The sequence below is a fragment of the Hemiscyllium ocellatum genome, chromosome 31 (genome assembly GCF_020745735.1).
Source record: "Hemiscyllium ocellatum isolate sHemOce1 chromosome 31, sHemOce1.pat.X.cur, whole genome shotgun sequence".
Taxonomy (NCBI): Eukaryota; Metazoa; Chordata; class Chondrichthyes; order Orectolobiformes; family Hemiscylliidae; genus Hemiscyllium; species Hemiscyllium ocellatum.
Genome location: NC_083431.1, coordinates 36,216,813 through 36,234,452, shown reverse-complemented (window position 1 = coordinate 36,234,452; position 17,640 = coordinate 36,216,813). Strand labels below are relative to the sequence as shown.

Below are 17,640 nucleotides of genomic sequence, written 5' to 3'. Positions count from 1 at the left end.
TTGGATGGGATCTTGCATATTCCCAGATATCACTATCCTTGTCCTGCTAAATGTTAGTGGTTGTGGGTTGGGAAGGTGGTATGTTAGGAGCTTTGGTGAATTTTGCAGCATATCTTTTGGATGTACACCCTACTGTTCCTGACCATTTATGATGGGGGAAGTCAATGTTTGTTGGTATGGTGTCAATGCTGTTTTATCCTGGACTACATTGAGTTTCTTGAGTTTGTTGTAGCAGCACACCATGACTAGGAAAATGAATTGTTGTCTTTTATTCCAAATGGAACTGAATTTAAAAATAGGGAAGTCTTGATAAAACTACACAAGGCATATTGGGAACATTGTGAACAGTCTTGGTCCCCTTAGCTAAGGAAAGATATAGTGGCGGGGGGGGGGGGGGGCAATGCAGAGAAAGTTGATTATGTTGACCCCAGGTATAACCGGGATATTGTTATGAGAAAAGGTTGAGTAGTTGGTTTGTGTGTACTTATTGGAAGAACGAGAAGTCTTATTGAAACATTGAAGATTCTTGGGAGGCTTGATTGGGGTGTTTCACCTCATGGGAGAATTTAAGATCAGAGTAATGGGTTGTCTATTTGAAACAGAGATAATAAGGTTTGTTTTCTCTCAAAGGGCTATCAAGACTGGGCCAGAAAGTACACTCAAGGCTGAGACAGATTTTCACTCAGTAAGGGAATCTAAGGTTATGGAGATAAGGCAGTAAATAAGAATTATCAGATCAGCTATGATCACAATGAATGGTGGTAAAGCTTGATGGGTCTAATGGCCTACTTCTGCTCCTGCATCTTATGTCTTATTGACACTAAATTAACTTTTACTGAGATGCAACTGTACCCCTTTGCTTTTTAATCTTATTCAAATTAAATATTGCTAAAAGGAGACCAGTAGTTAAAACTAAGATGCAACAAATAAACTTAAAACAATTTAAATCTATAATGTTTTATAAAGCATGAGAAGAGGGTACAGATTGGCTGAGCCATAATTACTGTGGAGGTGCAGCAAGAACCATCAATCTTAAATTTAAGACCAGGAGGTAGATTCTGATTAATCAGGGCATTGCTACTGGGATGCAGCAAAATTTAGGTGCATCCACAAGCCCTATTTTCAAAATGGTGCCATGAAGATACAAATTTCATTTGCCTATATAAAACAAGGTACTGTTTACTTCAGCATTTCTTTGACAACCTCCTGTTTCTGAAAAAAATCACTTAAGGATTAGCACTGCTGCCTCACAGTACCAGGGACACGCGTTCAATTCTAATCTCGGGCAACTGTCTGTGTGGAGTTTGCAAATTCTTCTTGTGTCTGCTTGGGTTTCCTCCATGCTCCGGTTTCCTCCCGCAAAGATATGCAGGTTAGATGAATTGCCATTCTAAATTGCCCATAGTGTTAGGTGCATTAGTCTGGGGTAAATGTAGGGGAATGTGTCTGGGTGGGCTGCTCTTCGGAGGGTTGGTGTGGACTTGTTGGGCCGAAGGGCTATTTCCACACTGTAGGGAATCTAATCTAAAATACCTCCCTTCACCTAAGGTTCTAAGTTTTGAGATACTTTCCCCTTCTAGTGCCATACTGTGCCAAAATTTGGTTGCTCCATTTCAAAGTTAAATTTGAAATTTTATTACGCTATGTGAAGAAATACTTTAAAACAGCTGCAGCTTGAAATATTGTAAACATGTTATCCACATATTGGATGTATGCAAATGACAGGTCCTTAGTGGTATTTCCATTGAAGAGGCGCTGGTCATGGTAATCAACAAAGATAAGACCATGAGACCATAAAAATAGGAGCAGATGTAAGGCCATTCAGCCCATCGAGTCTACTCCGCCATTCAATCATGGCTGATGGGCATTTCAACACCACTTACTCGCACTCTTCCCATATTCCTTAATTCCTTGCGAGATTAAGAATCTATCAATCTCTGCCTTGAAGACATTTAACATCACGACCTCCACTGCGCTCCATGGTAGTGAATTCCACAGGCCCACCACTCTCTGGCTGAAGAAATGTCTCATTTCTGTTCTAAATTGACCCCTTCTAATTCAAAGGCTGTGCCCACGAGTCCTAGTATTCCCGCTTGATGGAAATAATTTCCCAGCGTCCACCCTTTCTAAGCCATGCATTATCATGTACATTTCTATTAGATCTCCCCTCAACCTTCTAAACTCTAATGAATACAATCCCAGGATAATCAGCCATTCACTGTATGTTAGGGCTACCATTCGTGCGAATCTCTGCTGGATGTGCTCCAGTGCTAGTATGTCATTCCTGAGGTGTGGGACCCAAACCAGTAGCACATCACTAATTTTACATTCCAACCCTCTTGAGATAAATGACAACTTTACATTTGCTTTCTTAACCACGAACTCAACCTGCAAGTCAACGTTTAGAGAATCCTGGACTAGGACTCCCAGTTCCCTTTGTATTTTGGCTTTATGAATTTTCTCACCGTTTATAAAATAGTCCATGCCTCCATGTATAGGAGGCCACTCATCCGCTACATTGGGAGACAGGCCGCCTACTTGCGGAACATTTCAGAGAACACCTCTGGGACACCCGCACCAACCAACCCAACCACCCCGTGGCTGAACACTTTAACTCCCCCTCCCACTCTGCCAAGGACATGCAGGTCCTTGGCCTCCTCCATCGCCAGACCATGGCAACACGACGCCTGTAGGAAGAGCGACTCATCTTCCACCTAGGAACCCTCCAACCACAAGGGATGAATGCAGATTTCTCCAGCTTCCTCATTTCCCCTCCCCCCATCTTTTCTCAGTCCCAACCCTCAGACTCAGCACCACCTTCTTGACCTGCAATCTTCTTCCCGACCTCTCCGCCCCACCCCCTCTCCGGCCTATCACCCTCACCTTAACCTCCTTCCACCTATCGCATTCCCAACGCTCCTCCTCCAAGTCCCTCCTCCCTACCTTTTATCTTAGCCTGCTTGACACACCCTCCTCATTCCTGAAGAAGGGCTTATGCCCAAAATGTCGATTCTTCTTCTCCTTTGATGCTGCCTGACCTGCTGCGCTTTTCCAGCAACACATTTTTAAACATAGATTGCACCCTATTTACCAACTTCTCAGAGACAGAACTGGAAATGGTATCACCCACCACAACAAACCAAAACATATAAACAGCAAGCGGGACAGAAAATCAGTGTTTCTCCGGAGGATCATTGATGATGTTTACCTAGCATGGTAATAAAATGTCTGAAAACAAACCCACCAGCTCAGCAAGCAAACCAACAACCTGTTCCCTTAAGGAGTCTATGATCATTGTCCTTAATTAACCCACACGTATGTTTGCTTAATTCTATTCCAAATGATTGCTTCCAGAAGTTTTCCCCCTATTAAAATTAAACAGACTGTTGCATAATTACTGGCTTATCCATACACCTTTCCTCTCAACAAGGTATATGGTGGAATTTTCCCAGCCGTTGAGATGTATGTGGAATGCCAAGAAATTTGGAAGAAATTTGTTTAAATCCCCTTTGTGGTCCCTACCTGTCCTTACTCCTTCTTTAACCACATTTTTACTATTAGAAAAGGTTTGGGGAATTTTCTTTGATATTATCTTCCAGTGTATTTTCATAATTCCTTTTTTGCTTCTCTTATTTGCTTTCCTACCCTCTATCTGAACCTCCTATATTCAGCCTAGTTTTCAATTGTATTATGTACCTGATACTTACCATTAACATTTTCTTCTTTGTATTAATTTCCATTTCCATTTCAGAGAATATCTTGAATATGCCGGAATCATCTCTTTTTTTCAGGATGCCACCTGTTCTTCCTATTAACCTCTTGCTCTACTTTATCAACTCCAGGTCTTGCACCATATATATGTTAACACACCCTCAGTTAATTATTATTGCTCTAGACTGTTCATTGCTCTATTTCACCATCATCCTAAAGCTTAATATACAATAATCACTTTTCCCTAAATATTCTCTACTGACACTTGAACTACTTAGCCTACTTCATTCCCAAGAACTATGTTTACAGTGCCTTTCTTGTTGGACTGGACATATGCTGCTATAAAAATTTCTACTTCAACTAGGAATATGTGGCCCTCTCTACCCTTCACACTAGTACTATCCCCAACCTCATTTGGAGAATTAAGGTTCCCCCAGTATAATTACTCGATAATGTTTCCACCTCCCTATAATTTCCTTGCAGATCGTTCCTCTAAATCTTTCCCACTAGTTAGTCTAGGCTGAGCAATGTATTTGCTCCTTTTTTTGTTCCTTAGATTTAGCCAAATTGATTCTGTTGTTGATCCCTCTGTGGCATTTTCTTTCTCCATCATAGCAATGCTCTCCTTAACTAATATCACCAGCCCTCATTTTTCCACCTTTCCTGAAAATCTTGCATCCAGGTTTATTTAGCATACATTCTGCCGTTCCAGAGCCAGATCTCTGTTATAGTCATGACACTACACTTCTACATGACAATCAGCACTTGTAACTCACCAATCTTATTTACGATACCTGTGCATTCATGTATGTGCTTTAATTTCTCCTGTATTTTGAGTCAATCTTTTCATTTGCTATCTCTATTCTAGTATCTCTCCTGGTATTTTTGTGCATCTTATATGATATCTTTCTTGGTTCCTATACCCTTCCAATTTAGTTTAAACCCTCTCCAACAGTACTGGAAAAGCACCCCGCAAGGAACTCAATCCCAGTTTTATTCATATGTAACCACTCTAACTTGTACAGATATGATCTAACCCCACATCCAGTTTCAACATCTCAGTAACCTAAACTTTTCCCTCCTGCTTCATCTTGTCTTATATTCCAGTTTCTGGGCTCAGTTGAGCATGGGGGTGATCTAGAGGCCACTACATTTCAGGCGCTGCTTGCTAAATTTCCACCTACTGTACTAAATTCTGATTGCAGGACCACATCCCCCTTGTAATCTCTGTTGTTAGTACCAATGTGGACCTTTGGATGATCATTCTCCCCCAGAAGAGTGTCTTGCAACTGCTCTTTGAAATCCTTGACCTTAACAACATACCATCCTTTAACTATATCTACAATTGCAGAAACACCTGTCTGTTTTTGCTAGATAACAAATCCCCTATCACTACTGCTCTTCCCATTTTCTTCCTTCTCTCCTGTACAGATGATCCACCGGTGGTGCAATGGACTTGCTGCATCATACTCTTCTGAGGAGACATTGCCCTTATCAGTATGCATGATGGAAAACCATTTAACAAGAAAAATCATCTCAGAGAATGCTGCATTGTGTGCCTGGTTTTCTTGGGCTGACTGGTTGTCACCTATTCATTGTATGTCCTCTGTTTTGATGTAACCATCTCCTTAAATGTGCTATCCAGGTAGTCATTTGCCTCATGGATGTACCCGAACCCTAACCTCCACCGAAGTGTGAAACCTGGAGCTCAAATTTCTGTAGCTAGTGACGCTTCCTGCACTCTGTTCGCCTAGTCACAAAGTGTCCAAGATTCCCCATACACTAAAGAATGACAATCTGCATGGCCAAACTGCCTATTTTATCTTACGCTTACTTCTGGACTATTTAGGCTAAATTGGAAATTAGAGAGTAGTGAGTAGAATTACTCACCAATCGGTTCCTTCTCCTGTGCCTGTAAAATGCAAACTTAAGGGTAAGAACCAAATCCTACAGGGTGAAAAAATAAAACAAGCGAAGTAACAGTTCCTTTCCTTGCTCACATTGCTCCTTCAGCTCACCAAACTCCCAACATTCCATTCAAACTGCAACCTGTGCTAAGTAACACTGAGATGCTACTCACATATAATGTGAAACAGGGAAGTGGGAAGAGAACAATATCTTTTACAGATTTACTAGATGTCCTGATCATGTGAATGTTCTGGCTCCATAGTTACTGCTTTGAACTGGTTAAATATGTTGAAGGTTGATCTTACTAAATTACCTAATTCTGTTTGAATTTATGTCTTTGCTATTTCAATATGATTCAGAGTATCATGTATTGCTTATTTTTCCTTCCCATGTAGTTTACATCTTTAAATTACTCTCTACTCATTGCTACATTAAGATCAATTAATTTTCTATTCTGAATGGCCACCTTCATTCCCATTGGAGTTAAGCCATTATGAAATGAAATTCAGAAGCATTTCTTTCAGTCAAGGAATAATGTAATGTTTGTAGTTGTTTGATTAATTCACATTTTCAAAGCTTAGATGTTTAGATTTTTCTTGTCTAACTCTATGAAGGAATTAAAGTGGGTAAACAGAGTTGAGGCACAGATCAGCAATGATCAAACTAAATAGTGGAACAGACCTAGTAGCTGAATGATCTACCTATTCTTTTGTTCCATTGACCCTCCTAGTTTGATATCTTTCGCATATTAGACCAATCTATTTGAGTTTCTAAATCCAAGTCACTAACATTCTTTAAAAAAAAGTAATTCCAATCACCAATTATTCTGCTTATTAATGGTCTTCACCCTGGCCTAACATCTCAAAGAAGTAGACATTGTTTTCTATTCTTCAGCCAGGTTTTTAATCCACTTCCAGGATTGTCTTTAAAGCTTCACACTTTGGATAATATCTTATCATTTTTCCTTGATTAGGCACAACTTGGTATTGATTCACAGATATCATATCATTAAAGATGTTAAGCTGACCAATCCAGTAGATTGCCTCTACTGAAGCCATAATAATTCCTGTACACTACGTTATAGCCACAATCTTCAAATTTATTCCAATAAACAAATTCCATTATTTTGGATGGAATTTACATAAAATTTCCTTTCATCACTCTTTTTCAACGTGGATAACAATGAAAGCCTGCAGTCAAATTACCAGTATGTCTCCGAACCCAATGATTTCCTCATAATATCTGTCAATGTCTTTTAAATCTATTTGCTAGTTTAATTGAGCATTCTGAGCTAAATATCATCCATCAGCAGGAATCAGTGCAATTTAAATTTACTTTAAGACATTTATCTAACATGAACATTGAAACCAAAATGATGGATTCTGTATAAAACTTGTTATAGAGTCAAAATGTGTATGATCTAGTTCTTAATGAGGTTACTGATCATTCTCTGTCAGAAAGCTAGATGTTGCTGGAGACCCCAAGAACACATTTAGAAATGAAATGAGTGAAAACTGAAATAAAAACAAAATAACCAAGGAATCAAAAACATGTACCTGTTGGATAGAAAGCCTGATGATACTGTGGTGGAGAGGTAAGGTAACCAGCATATTTCTGACCAGTAGCTCCAATCTCTTGTGATCCTTGCTGAACATGGACATTATTTGGATTAGGTTGCAGTGTATAGGTGACTTCAGTTGGAAATCGTTGTATGACAGAAAATGGAATTGCTTTCTCAGTAAATGGAGATGAAGAGGTTGTATCCATTTGTCCAGATACCAGTCCAATTGAGCTATGCCATGTACGTGGTGGAATAGGGGTTCGATCTAGACCTCCAGTATTAGAACTTGACAAACTTTTAATTGACACTGTATGTAAGGGACTTTGATTGTGGGAAGGTGACATAAATGGGTATGGAGACAAGCTATCTCTGCGAAATGTTCGTTGAAGTTGTCCAACTGTCACAGGCCCTGAATAAAGCATAACAAAGGAGACATATTATATGGTTGCCCAATACTTATCGACAAATAACAAATCATTGCTGAATTTTAACATTCCATCTTCACTATGTCATTTAAGTCATAAATGGATTAATATCTGTACTGAAATAACTGACAATAGAGTACATAGGTATTAAGCATTCATCTACAAACATACTCACTTAATATCTAAGTTATACTACATTGTGTTAAATACTTCCTACCATTAAAATAATCAACAATTCAATTCACTAAAGTGTCAAGTGTAAGCAGAATGATAAATCATGTGGACTGTCATAAAATTTGATAGATTTTAGCTTTATAGTGAAGGAACGAGGTCTATCATTGACTTATCCATATATTTCAAAATGGAATTTATGACTGTTGATTGAAGATTCCATTTTTGCGACAACCCTAAAATCAGAGAGATTCTTGCATCTCATTTTACATCCACTAAGCACTTACAGATCCACAGTATTTTATATAACTAGTGTCATAACTAAATTAAACATAGGTTTGGGAAACACAGGGATTTTGCCTTTAATTTCAAATACAGTGCAATAAAATTACTTAATTACTATGGTTCTGTATTCTGCATTAGAAAAGTTAATGAAAATTACAATTTTTGGAGATCATGGCCCCAAAATATTTAGTGTTTTTATACAGATTTGGTCCAAGAATGATTCAGCTGAAATCACTGAGGAATCTCAATTACTTCAGGCAAGTGTGCATAACCATCTAGGAAGTATACTGAAATCATCAGCTGATAGCTCTGGTGTGGTGTCTGGGGTAGGACCATGTTGTTTAGTTCTCCCAATTCCAGGAGGTAGCTTTTTACTCACATGAGAAAGAAGGCTGATCTTTAAATGTTTTGGTCTTCAAAAGTCATTAGCTAGTTTGGATCCCATTAATGTCCCTGTGTGCTTGTAGAGGCCAGTAAACTACCATTCTTTCATGCTCAGACAGTCACTATGATGCAGAATCTCAACTGAGAAGAAGAGGTGAGAATATCAAACTTATTGAGTCTGATCAGCATTGCAAATTGCCTGTTATTTGCGTTGTCAAGGGTGGCTAAAAGATGTGGCTCCAAAATTTGACTGTATTTTCAGTTAGGAGAAAGTGAGGACTGCAGATGCTGGAGATCAGAGCTGAAAATGTGTTGCTGGAAAAGCGCAGCAGGTCAGGCAGCATCCAAGGAGCAGGGGAATCGACATTTTGGGCATGAGCCCTTCTTCAGGAATGAGGAAAGTGTGCCAAGCAGGTTAAGATAAAAGGTAGGGAGGAGGGACTTGGGGGAGGGGCGTTGGAAATGCGATAGTTGGAAGAAGGTTAAGGTGAGGGTGATAAGGTGAGGGTGGTAGGCCGGAGTGGGGGTGGGGGCGGAGAGGTCAGATTGCTGGTTAGGAAAGTGGTGCTGAGTTCGAGGGTTGGGACTGAGACAAGGTGGGGGAGGGGAAATGAGGAAACTGGAGAAATCTGAGTTCATCCCTTGTGGTTGGAGGGTTCCTAGGTGGAAGATGAGGTGCTCTTCCTCCAACCGTCATGTTGCTATGGTCTGGCGATGGAGGAGTTCAAGGACCTGCATGTCCTTGGTGGAGTGGGAGGGGGAGTTGAAGTGTTGAGCCACGGGGTGGTTGGGTCCGGGTGTCCCAGAGATGTTCTCTGAAATGTTCCGCAAGTAGGCAGCCTGTCTCCCCAATATAGAGGAGGCCACATCGGGTGCAGCGGATGCAGTAAGTGATGTGTGTGGAGGTGCAGGTGAATTTGTGGTGGATATGGAAGGATCCCTTGGGGCCTTGGAGGGAATTAAGGGGGGAGGTGTGGGCGCAAGTTTTGCATTTCTTGCGGTTGCAGGGGAAGATGCCGGGAGTGGAGGTTCCTGAAGAAGGACTCATGCCCGAAACGTCGATTCTCCTGCTCCTTGGATGCTGCCTGACCTGCTGCGCTTTTTCAGCAACACATTTTCAGCTGTATTTTCAGTTACTAATGTCATTTTCAGTCCAAAGTGATGTCTACATCGTTCTCCTTCTGACAACACAAGTTACAAATGTGGCAAGGATGGTAGTATGAGGGAAACTGACAGTATGTTGAATGGGCAGATTGTGATGTCAGCAAGTGCGTAACATTGATTTGATGCTATCTGTACTATTCCCAATCTGAATGTTGCAGCTAATGTCCTTTCTTAACCTTACACAACTGAACACTTATTCATCAGCAATAAAGATCCTCACCAGAACTATTAAAAAAAGGTCATTTTTCAGCGAGGGTGGTGCATTTATGTCATGAGTTGTCAGTGGAAGGAGTGGAGCCTGGGACAATTACAACATTCAAAAGGCATCTGGATGCATATATGAATAGGAAGGGTTTAGAAGGGTGTGGGCCAAGTGCTGGCAAATGGGACTAGATTAATTTAGGATGTCTGGTTGGCATGGACAAGTTGGACTGAAGGGTCTGTTTCCTGCTGTACATCTCTATAACTCTATAACTAATTTCAGGGTAGTTCTGCTGGTAATTATTCAATTAGCTCCATTGGACTAACTGGAAAATCAGTTCAGTAGTCTTTACTTCCTGGTTCCAATATTGAGATGATTCTTCTTAGCCAGGCCAATGGTCTTCTGTTGTGTTTATCTGAAGGGTTCCACAAAGGATTTATAAGAAGCATAGAGTAAATGGTTCGCTTATAAAATGAGTCCTATTTATTAATTCAAAAGTTACGTTTCAAAATAATTCCTGTAGTAATTCAAGTTTCAAGCTTAATATTTTTTTTACTGCAGAGAACAGCTGGACACACTTCTCTGTATTTCTTTCTCTGTGTCTATGTCTCTTTATTAGTTTTGAGTTCCCATCTCCTCAGGTGGCTGAGAATTGATCTACTTCATTTGTAAACAATTCTTCAGCTCCTGATCATCTGCCACAAAAGCAGAATTCTGATTTTTTTTGCTTTAAAATACATCCATTCTGGAAAATACATGTTTTAAAAACATTCTTTGTCATTCCATAGTTTTTTTTAAAGATATAAAAATAAAAATTCATGGTTCTTATGTTATCTTAGCAAAACCAGCCTTTTGCTATTTTAGAACTTTTATTTTTGGCCATCCTAATCCATTATCACATTTAACTTAAATTTATGTGATGAAAGGTCATCATCTCCAACATATTCCTCTACTATTTCACCTTCTATCTGCCTGGGCTCATTTCTGATTATGGTCAGAATTGTCTCCACTCTTGATGGACTTTCTACACACCAACTAAAATGTTCATCTGTATGTAAATTAGAAATGTTATTTCCTCCCTAACTTGTATCCTATAGGTCATACAGTTAATATCTGGGTAGTTAAAATTCCCTACAATTACTGCCTTATAATTCTTACACTTCTCTGAAATTTGATTACATAGTAAGTTTTGAGAAGATTTGTAGCTCAGGTTGAGGTTCTGGATGTAGGTTTGCTTGCTGAGCTGAAAGGTTCATTTCCAGACGTTTTGTTACCTTACTAGGTAACATCTTCAGTGGACCTCATGCGAAGCAATGCTGAAAATTCCTGCTTTCTATTTATATGTTTGGGTTTCTTTGGGTTGGTGATGTCATTTCTTGGAATATGATAGAATATTCTACATGCTTTTCTTTGCTCTCAGTTCATCTATCTTATTCCTTGGACTCTTATAAAATTACATTCAACACACATTCTATTTAGCCTTGCTAAACTCATTTCTCTCATATGTTAGCCTGTCTTCCAAATTCATTTACTCCCATTTTAACTTCTAATTCCACCTTAGCTTCTCTCCTCTCTGAACTACATTGTGAATCCCATCCCCCTGCCAATCTAGTTTAAACCTACTCAACAGCATTGGCAAACCTATCCATTAGGATATTAGTCCTACTCCTGTTCAGATATTGCCTGTCCAATTTATACAGATCCCACCTCTACAGAAACAATCTCAATGTCTAAGGAATATAAAATTCCCTCTCTTACACCATCTCTCCAGCCAAATTTATCTGCTTTCTCACTCCATTCTTTTGCTCATTACTGTGTGGCACCTGGAGTAACACAGATATGATTACCTTTGAGCTCTTGCTTTTCAATTTCATATCTAATTCTCTCAAGTGTGCTTCTAGGCCTGGATTTCTATTTCATCCCGTGCCACTGGTCCCAGCATGGTCCATGGCCTCTGGCTGCTCACCTCCCCCTTCAAAATACCCTAAATCCATTCTGTGATATTCTTAAAGTTGGCAATTTTGAGACAACATACCACCTAGGTGACAGTTCTTTGGCTGCAGAAGTGCCTGTCTACTCGTCTCACTAATAAATCCCTGAACACTCTTGCCTTTTCTAATTTCTTCTTCCCCCCCCAAGCAGTTTGACCCTCAGAGTGCCATGGCCTTGACTCTAGCTGGCTTTACTTAGGAACTGTCATTCACATTGTTTTACAAGGCTGAAAAATGATTCGCAAATAAGATGCAGAATGGTGAATCCCTCAGTGTCTGTCTGGTTCTGATCTTCTATCTGGTAATTAACCATTCTCTCATTGCCTGCAATTCCTTAAGCTGCAGGATAATTGCATCCTGAAATGTGCTATTCACAAAACTCACAGCCTCACAAATGTACTTTGTGTCCCCAGCTGCCTCTCGAGCTTCAAAACTTGCATTTTGAGTTGCCACAGAGTGGCATCTCCTATACACTTTTTAAAAATTTATTCATAGGGTAAGGGCACTACTGGCTAGGTTAGCATTTATTACCACTCCTTAATTGCCTAGAGGGCAGTTAGGAGTCAACCACATTGCTATACATCTGAGGTCACATGTAAGCAAGATGAGTTTAGAATGGCAGTTTCCTTCCATAAATGACATTAGTGAAACAGATGGGTTTTTCCAATGATTGATAGCAGATTTTCTTAATTCCAGATTTTCATTGATTTCTTTTTCAACTGTCTGCCACAGTGGGATTTGAAACCGATCCCAAGAACATTACCTGGGTCTCTGCATTAACAGTAAAAAGTGAGGTCTGCAGATGCTGGAGATCAGAGCTGAAAATGTGTTGCTGATTAAAGCACAGCAGGTCAGGCAGAATCCAAGGAACAAGAAATTCGACGTTTCGGGCCAGAGCCCTTCATACCTCTGCATTAACAGTCCAGCAATAATGCCACTAGGCCATTGCCTCCCATCAAACATCAAGGATTTCTCATAGGACAGATGGGCAAATCACAAGGTTGAGCTCCCCAGGCATACCTTAATTAAATGCAGTATTGATCCTTTGCTTTTATTTTATTCTTGCTGCTACTTGGGTATAAACTAGAAAAATCTTATTCTTTTTTATATTCCAAGTCCCATGTAGATCTGCCACTGGTTGTCTACTGCGAGGATCCTTACTTTGTCTACTGATCTCAGAGATGCTGACTACCTACCTCGAGTCTTCATCTCACCTACTCCTCTCATGATGCTGACTGCCCGTCACAGGATACTCAGTCTTCATGAACATAATTTCTATTTCCTTTACCTTGCTGCTTGGCAGGGAGGATGACACACAGGTGATATGGAAAAGGAAAATCTGCTCAAAAAAGGAGGAGGAGAAAGAGGGAAAGGCGCTCTGTAATGGACTATATAAATGTAAGGGTATTGAGGGAGCAATTTTTCTCCTTTACCTCAGCACAAAATCATGCATCAGATTGTTCAACTGTGAGAGGTGTTCACTGAAATCTACCACCCATTGGAGCTTCAAAGCTTCAGCCACAGTGGAGTTCAAGAAGGGATAACCAGTGGCTGGAAAGGTGATCTTGTCTGTTAATCTTTGTGTGTTGAGCTTCATCCAGCTGGAGCAAGTGAGAATTTCAAAACTTCTCAGTTCTTTTCCACTGAACATAAGGAAGTCCATTGAGGCTTTGTATTCAGAGAGAAAGCACATACTGCATCAGAATTGTAGGTGAGCCTTTGGGGCTGGGCATTACTTTAAATGTAAAAGTTGAGATTGTTAAACTACAAATGTGTCACTACTTTAATATCCATTTGATGTGTAACTTAATCAGAGAACCATGCAGGTCAATTCCTGGTATCACAGAGTTGTAGAGTCAGAGAGCATGGAAACAGACCCTTCCTTCCAACCAGTCCATGCTGAACATAACTGATATTCAGGCAGTCCACTGTCCCATCTGCAACTACTGGAAAATTGATAGGTGGACATTGGGCGATAAAGAATATCTGCTAGCCATATAACTCAACATGTTGCATCGATGTAGGATCATATGCATATAACAAAAGCCATGATCAGGATTTTCCTCTCTGTGGAAGTGGTAGGGAAGGTGTTGGGAAGGGCAAATAATTGGATGGGTTATCACCAGGGAGATAAATACCCCTGTCCCACCACCTCAGAAATTAAGGTCTGGATGGGAATGCTCACACAAATACTTCCAAACCACCATCAATTAAGATCCTTCAGTGATTAATTAGCTACATATTGAGCTGCAATTATCTTAGATTATAGTTATGAAAAATATACAGATTGTCTGACTGGTAAACCAGGATGGATAGGCTATTAGTTTGGAGTGTTCCCTCGATCTGCACTAATTTTGCAACATCATCAGGTTCAGCCAAGGGCAGGTGGGTGGCCTCAGAGACCAAGCCCCTTACCTTGCTTCTGACCTCCTGCCTGTCTCTCACAACCCCAGAAATTTAAACTCCCAACATTTAACTTTCTCATCTCTGATCTTCCATCTGGGAATATCCACAATGCTGTCCTAACCTGACGTCAGCCACAGATTTTGTTCTGAAGATGCTGGCCTCTGACTGGCAAGACTTCCTAGGCCAGATTCGTATTCTGATTGGCTGCCAGAAGGCTTTTTATCGGTTGGCTGATTGATGTTAGATCAGGCTTTTTCACAAACCAGAAGTTTCTTCTCACTGAACTTCCTTGCCTTCAGAATAAAAGACTCATGCTTTCACGAAAGTATGAGTTTGGAGATCATAATCAATAGATCTAATGCCTCGTCACTCTGGAGAAGCTCTACTGTACTCATTTGAGCACATGTCACAATTTAGGCAAGGTGCATACTTGCACCACCATGAGGAACAGCCCTTGCCTCTAGATATAATCAGCAGATCTTCCTTCTGCCTAGATTGCCTATGATTAAGTCATCAAACTGCTGTACGAGAGTGCAAACCCAATTTTTCATTCTATTATCCCAAAGCTGACCTCCCTTGCCTGCTAACCTTTGCAGCATGGTCTTAGCCACAATGCAAAAAGCCACCTCAAAATAAATTACTTTCTTGTCAAAAGAATTATCACTAAGATTGTTGTCATCAAATAAGCTGTCTCTGCCTTTTTCTTCCGCTCCCCTAGCCTACCAGATTGGTTAAACTTCCTTTATAGATTTCTCTGCTCCGCCCCTAACCTTACACCTTTAACTGGCTTATCTCCTCATGATGTTTTAAAATTCATGTTGACCATGATTCCCATCTCCTGATCTCTCAACTCTAGTTGCAATAAACATCTGAACACCCTTGTTCATTCCCTCTGTCAGCTGTTATCATTAAAAGCTCTCTTTCTTCATATACTGGCTCCATCTCCTTCAATTCTTGTTGTCACTGCTCTCCTCAAAGACTAACAATGGGTCCATTATCTTTGTAAACTACGGCCCGTCTTCAAACTTCCTTTTCTCTCCCAATTTTGCAGTGCATCATCTTGCCAAAAACTCCATATTTGAATTTCTCCAATTAGGTTTCCAGGGTTCACAATTAATCAAAATCACAATATCATGCTTCGTGAACATAACAAAGGTAAATAATTCCTCCCCATCCTTTCTGAGGTGCTTGCAATCTTTGACATAGTTGATTATATCATCTTCTGTTAATGGTTCTCCATCATCCAGGTGGTGTGACTGCACTCTGCTGGCCTCATGCTTAGCTAGCTAACCAGAGCCAGGGATTATACACAATTGCTTATTTGTGAACTGCTGCACCATTCTCCCTATAGTGTCCTCTCAAAAATATCTATCCTAATATCTTCTGTTGGGAGAACAACTTAATTTCTCTAGGATGTTCCCTGGGGCGTTTCAAAGACATCTAAATACAAGCTGTTGTTTACATCAATTTCCCATCCAACCCAAACTATCAGAGTCTGTAGCAATGACTCTATCCCTACCATGTCGGTCCCCTTTAGTCTGGCCAATGGAGTCCATGGAGTTGGTGAGATATCTCTGGAAACGGTTGGGTGGTCTGGTGTTGACCTGGAGCCCAGCTGCCAGCTTGGCTTTGTTGGCGCTGGTTAGCCTTTTCATGTTGATCAGCAGCTCCGGGTGGTCCTGCTTGAAGCTGGGGTTGTGAAAATGGTGAAGCAGCCCATCTCCTGCCCCCAACTCGCCCGGCACCGGGTGCTCGCCGCTGCCTTGCCCCATCTTTCGGAAACCGTACAGGTTAAGCTGGCGGATGAAGCTGGTGAAGTTGGTGGTTTTGAAGAGCAGGTCGGTGTCGGGCTCCAGGTTGGCCCCGTTGCTGACGTTCTTGATGGGGGTGAGGAGCTCGGATTCGAAGAGTTGCTGGTCGACGATGAGCCCTTCTCCGCGGGGGTCCCAGCGGATCGAGCGGTACCGGGGGCTGTTGACAATACGCCACAGCTTGGCCGGGAAGTTGTTGGGATTGATCGGAGTGGAGAGTAGAAACTCCTCCATTTCATGGCTCACTACGGGGCTCATTGGGGGAATCGATCCTACAGATTGATGAAGCATAAAGAGGAACTGGAGGAGCTGGTTGGAAACCGAGCACTCCTTCTAGCATAGATATCGATCGATGCCAAACACTGTCGGGTTCCGATGCCGATCGATCCCTTCCATGGAACCGTTAGTGCGCGTTCCCGAACTGCTGTTTAAATTCCAATTCGGCCAATCAGTTTCCGAGCTCACGCTCGCGCCCGGCACACGCGGTCCAAACGCCCGCCGCACGCGCCGTCGCACGCAGCCCCAAACACCAGCTCGGCCCATGGCGCATGCGCCCGGCGGCAAAGCTGCGCGATCATGTGGAAGCTGCGTTATCCCCATCCACTAAAGCGCATGCGCCAGGTGTTCCCCGCCCCCAATCCCTCGTGCGTGCAGTGACCGGTGGAGCATGTGCACTAATTGATGGGTCGCATCCGTACACCAGAAGGGCATCCTTCTGAACTCACTACATGAGGTGGACATTAGACAAAGTATCTTCCGATTGAGGATCCACAAGGACAAATAGCTGATGTTCATTGAACAATCTCTTGTTACTGCATTGTCTGTAATAGCAAGATAATTTGTAATAAGTAGACGCATAATAAGTATTTCGATGTGTAGTTCGAGTATGGAAAGTTCGTTCCCATAACTTAAGAAATAGACGATTGAAAGACAAAATTGATGACAAACCCAGACATCTTAGACGTCAGTTTTTAAGAGAACTGGAATAAAAAGATGTCTCAAGTTGTCACTTAAAATTTGACTTGCACTGGAAAGTCTAAAAAGGTGGTAGTTTTCCACAGGAAATTCAATGGAAGGCTATTTGAGTGAGATGTTTAAATTGATTTTCAACCATAGAGATACTTGGTTAGTCGAGCATCTTGTTCAAGCTGAGCGGTTTCCTTTATAAATCAACATTATTTTTTTTATCCATTTCTTCCTGGTATAATCCGACAGAAAATCTTCAGAAACAATAATAATAAGTGGACACTTTTGGGAAGAAGTGAGATGGATTAATCACTTCCTCAGGAAATGATGAAGCAGTCACCTCAGGAGCATTCGGATGAAGGAGCTCATAACTGTCTGAATTGACAGTGTGAAAAAAAATCCCCATAAATCTTTCAAATATACGTGTGGTTGCACCCTTTATTAAAGACGATGTCAATTTATTAATTTAACTGTTAAGACGTTTAAATGATTGTTGCGTGATAAAATTATGACTGATAGTCACGTTATTATTATACTGTTTATTTAATTACAATAATATGCAAGGTCTTTTGTCTACCTGCACTTTCTAAATCTGTCAGTCGGATGATTTAATGGGAGGAGTCTGGAACACCCCGAGGCATGTGCGTAACATACA

The 17,640-nt window shown here is 41.0% G+C and overlaps 1 protein-coding gene across 1 annotated transcript in view; it reads right to left on the bottom strand.

Moving 5' to 3' along the window:
* The window catches only part of hsf5 (heat shock transcription factor family member 5), a 100,523-nt gene extending 84,246 nt beyond the window's left edge, over positions 1-16,277 (bottom strand). The window contains exons 1-2 of the mRNA XM_060847804.1: positions 15,728-16,277; positions 7,176-7,577 (exon numbers count right to left, since the gene is read on the bottom strand). Of these exons, the coding sequence (XP_060703787.1) occupies positions 7,176-7,577; positions 15,728-16,277 (952 nt within the window). The remainder of the gene's footprint in view (positions 1-7,175; positions 7,578-15,727) is intronic.
* Positions 16,278-17,640: the final 1,363 nt, after the last annotated feature.